The following is a 3,175-nucleotide window of genomic DNA, read 5'->3' on the forward strand; positions in this document are numbered from 1 at the left end:
CTATATATAGGGAACCAACACACAAGCCCAATAACAACCAAAAGCCCACCGAGATCCCAAGGGATCTCATTTTACATACGCGGCCCAAACACATATTACATACTCGGCCCAAACACATATAGACTAGGTACAAACCACTCTTATCTAGGCCTAACATTGCTTGAGTTGTAGTAAGGGTAAACAAAAGAAGAATTCGCACCCGACGAAGTCTCTTAATTCAATCAACTTACCTTTCGAGAGGGTGCATCTGGATTTTTTTGGTCCGTAAATGTCAAAAGTATCACCGGGGATCTTTATTGTTTTGTGGTCACTGATGAATACTCACGCTTATGTGGGTGATGTTTCTTGAATCAAAAGATGAGACCTTTGACAACTTGATGATCTTATTCAAGAAGCTTGAGATGTTATATAATCTACAAATCCAAAGAATTCAAAGCAACAATGGTACCAAATTCAGAAATAACCGAATGCTTCAATATTGTGATGAGGGTGATATTCTTCATGAGTTTAGTGCACCCTACACGCCACAACATATAGGGCCACTTAACGAAAGAATAGGACTTTGATTGAAACAGCTAGGGCTATGTTGGCTGATTCGAAACTACCTGTTAGCTTTTGGTCAGAAGCTGTTGCATCGGCTTGTTACACACTCAACCGCGTTCTTACGGTAAAGATTTTTGGCAAAACCTGTTTTAAGATACTTAATCGTCGAAACACGAATTTGAGGTGGCTTGAATCGTTTGGATCTCAATGTACTATTGTTGATTATAATGTTAAATTTTAGGTGCTAAGTCTGTGGAGGTTTTCTTTGTTGGTTATGCTAGTCCTTTAAGACATGTATTCTTACCTAGCATCAACCGGATTGTGCAAGTACAACATGTTTATTGTCAAAGTTAGGCTACTCCTATTCAAAGAAAGGGAGATTAATGGATGTTTGACTATGACAGTTTGTGGAGTTTTTTATGTTTTCCTAAAGAGGAAGTCACTGATGAGATGGCCACACTATCATTTCAACAATATCTGGGTGAAGAATTTCATGAAGACAATACTACACAAGATGTTCCCCTCTTTAATGAGGATCTGACACCTGATGTTGATTACTATGTTGATTTTACGCCAGCTACACCATCCTTTGATGATGATGGTGAAGATCACAATGATGTGATTGATTCTTTGGTACAACCAACACCTACTTCTAATCCTGTGATTTCTGATGAAGTGGTTAATGATGAAAATGTCACTAATCTTCAAAATGACGTGATAGTTCCTGATAAGGTTATGCCTCAAACTTTGTCATATCACCGAGAAGAGAATATTATTGGAGATTTGAATTCTAGAGTACGCACTCGAAGTCAACTAGATCAAAGTCTAAGTTGTTATTACACTCAAGTTGCTCCACTTCAAAACTGGTTCTCATTCAAATGTTTCATTTCACAAATAGAACCGAAGACATACAAACAAGCATTGACTGAAGAAAGTTGGGTTAATGCAATGCAAGAAGAATTATTGCAATTTGAAAAGCATGGGGTATGGAAACTTGTGGATCAACCAGATAACAAGCGATGCATTAATACCAAGTGGGTTTTCAAGTGCAAAAAGGACGAAAATGGCATAATTGCATAAACAAAGCTCGATTAGTAGTTCTCGGTTATAATCAAAGGGAAGGAATCGATTTTAACTAAGTCTGTCATCCAGTTGCTAGACTTGAAGCTATTCGGATGTTCTTAGCCTTTGCATTTTAAAAGGGATTCAAGGTGTACCAGTTAGATGTTAAGTCTGCTTTCCTGAACGGAAAATTGGTTGAAAAAGTCTTTGTAGGATAACCACCGGGGTTAGTCGGTCCGATTCACAAAGACAAGGTGTACTTTCTAGACAAAGCTCTTTATGGTTTACACCAAGCCCCGAGATCTTGGTATGAAACTTTGTCTCAACACTTGTTAGACAATAACTTTGTTCGTGGCACCATGGATTGTACACTCTCATCAAAGGAAGTAGATGGTCATTTGTCCAGGTCTCCATGGACGATATCATCTTTGGATCAACAAACGATGTTCTGTGCAAAGATTTTGAAGATGCTATGAACTCAAAGTTTGAAATGAGAGCTATGGGAGAGTTGAAGTTTTTCTTGGGATTGCAAGTCGAACAAGTGTCTCATGGGATTTTTATTCACCAGACAAAATATGTCAAGGATATCCTAGAAAAATTCAATATGGCCGACTCATCGCCGAGCAGCACTCCCATCCCGCTAAATCATAGAATTGGTCCTTATCCCACCGGGGAGAAGGTCGATGAAACACTCTATCGTTCTATGATTGGTTCCCTCATGTATCTCGCTGCTTCAAGGTCAGAAATCATGTATCCGACGTGTTTGTGTGCCCGATATCAATCCAGTCCAAGGATATCTCACCTAATGTTGGTGAATCGGATACTTCGATATCTAAAGGGGTGTCCAGGGGCCGGTCTTTGATACCCTTGAGACGATGTGTTTGAGCTGAGAGCATTTTCTGATTTTGATTATTGAAGCCGCAAGCTGAACGCCAAATCTACCATCACCGGTTGTCAATTCTTTGGTAGCAGGTTGGTGACATGGCAGCGTAAAAACTATACGATTGTGTCGCTATCCACCAGTGAAACCGAATATGTAGCTGATTCTAGCTGATGTTCCTAGGTTTTGTGGATACAACAACAAATTCATACCGACGAACAAAAAGTTGATCTTTTTACTAAAGCTTTCGATAAAAACAGATTTTTTTTATTTGTTGGGGCTTAATGGTATAAATAACATGGGCGGTGGGAAAGTGAGTGATACCAAGGTTATGGATTCCGACCTTTGAGTGAACTGTTCACCAGGTCAATTTTCTTTGTAAATATTTTTTTCTTTAAATGTTTTACTGATTTTAGGGGGAGAAATGGGTTTGGAAAAATACAAAAGCATTTGAAAAATCATTAAAATTCAAAAATATTTGAAAAAAGTATAAAAGCCAAAAACATTGAAAAATGTGAAAAACACAAAAACAATAGAAAAATGCATCTCAAAATGAGTTTTGAAGCATAAAAAGAAAATGATAGTACATTGATCTTCTTGTTCCAAATCCGGTAAATTAAAGTATAAAAGTCTATTGCTTATATATATATATATATATATATATATATATTACATTTTGGGTTGATTTTT

At 37.5% G+C, this 3,175-nt stretch overlaps 1 protein-coding gene across 1 annotated transcript; it reads left to right on the forward strand.

Annotated features, from left to right (window-relative positions):
• Positions 1–583: 583 nt before the first annotated feature.
• Positions 584–1,623, forward strand: LOC143537621 (uncharacterized). Its single transcript, XM_077031350.1, has 3 exons — positions 584–689; positions 785–870; positions 979–1,623. The coding sequence occupies exons 1-3, from the start codon at positions 584–586 to the stop codon at positions 1,621–1,623; spliced, it is 837 nt and encodes a 278-aa protein (XP_076887465.1).
• Positions 1,624–3,175: the final 1,552 nt, after the last annotated feature.

This window comes from Bidens hawaiensis, unplaced genomic scaffold (assembly GCF_021521415.1).
Source record: "Bidens hawaiensis isolate Kalapana, Puna unplaced genomic scaffold, B.hawaiensis_p1.1 tig00011236_1, whole genome shotgun sequence".
Taxonomy (NCBI): domain Eukaryota; kingdom Viridiplantae; phylum Streptophyta; class Magnoliopsida; order Asterales; family Asteraceae; genus Bidens; species Bidens hawaiensis.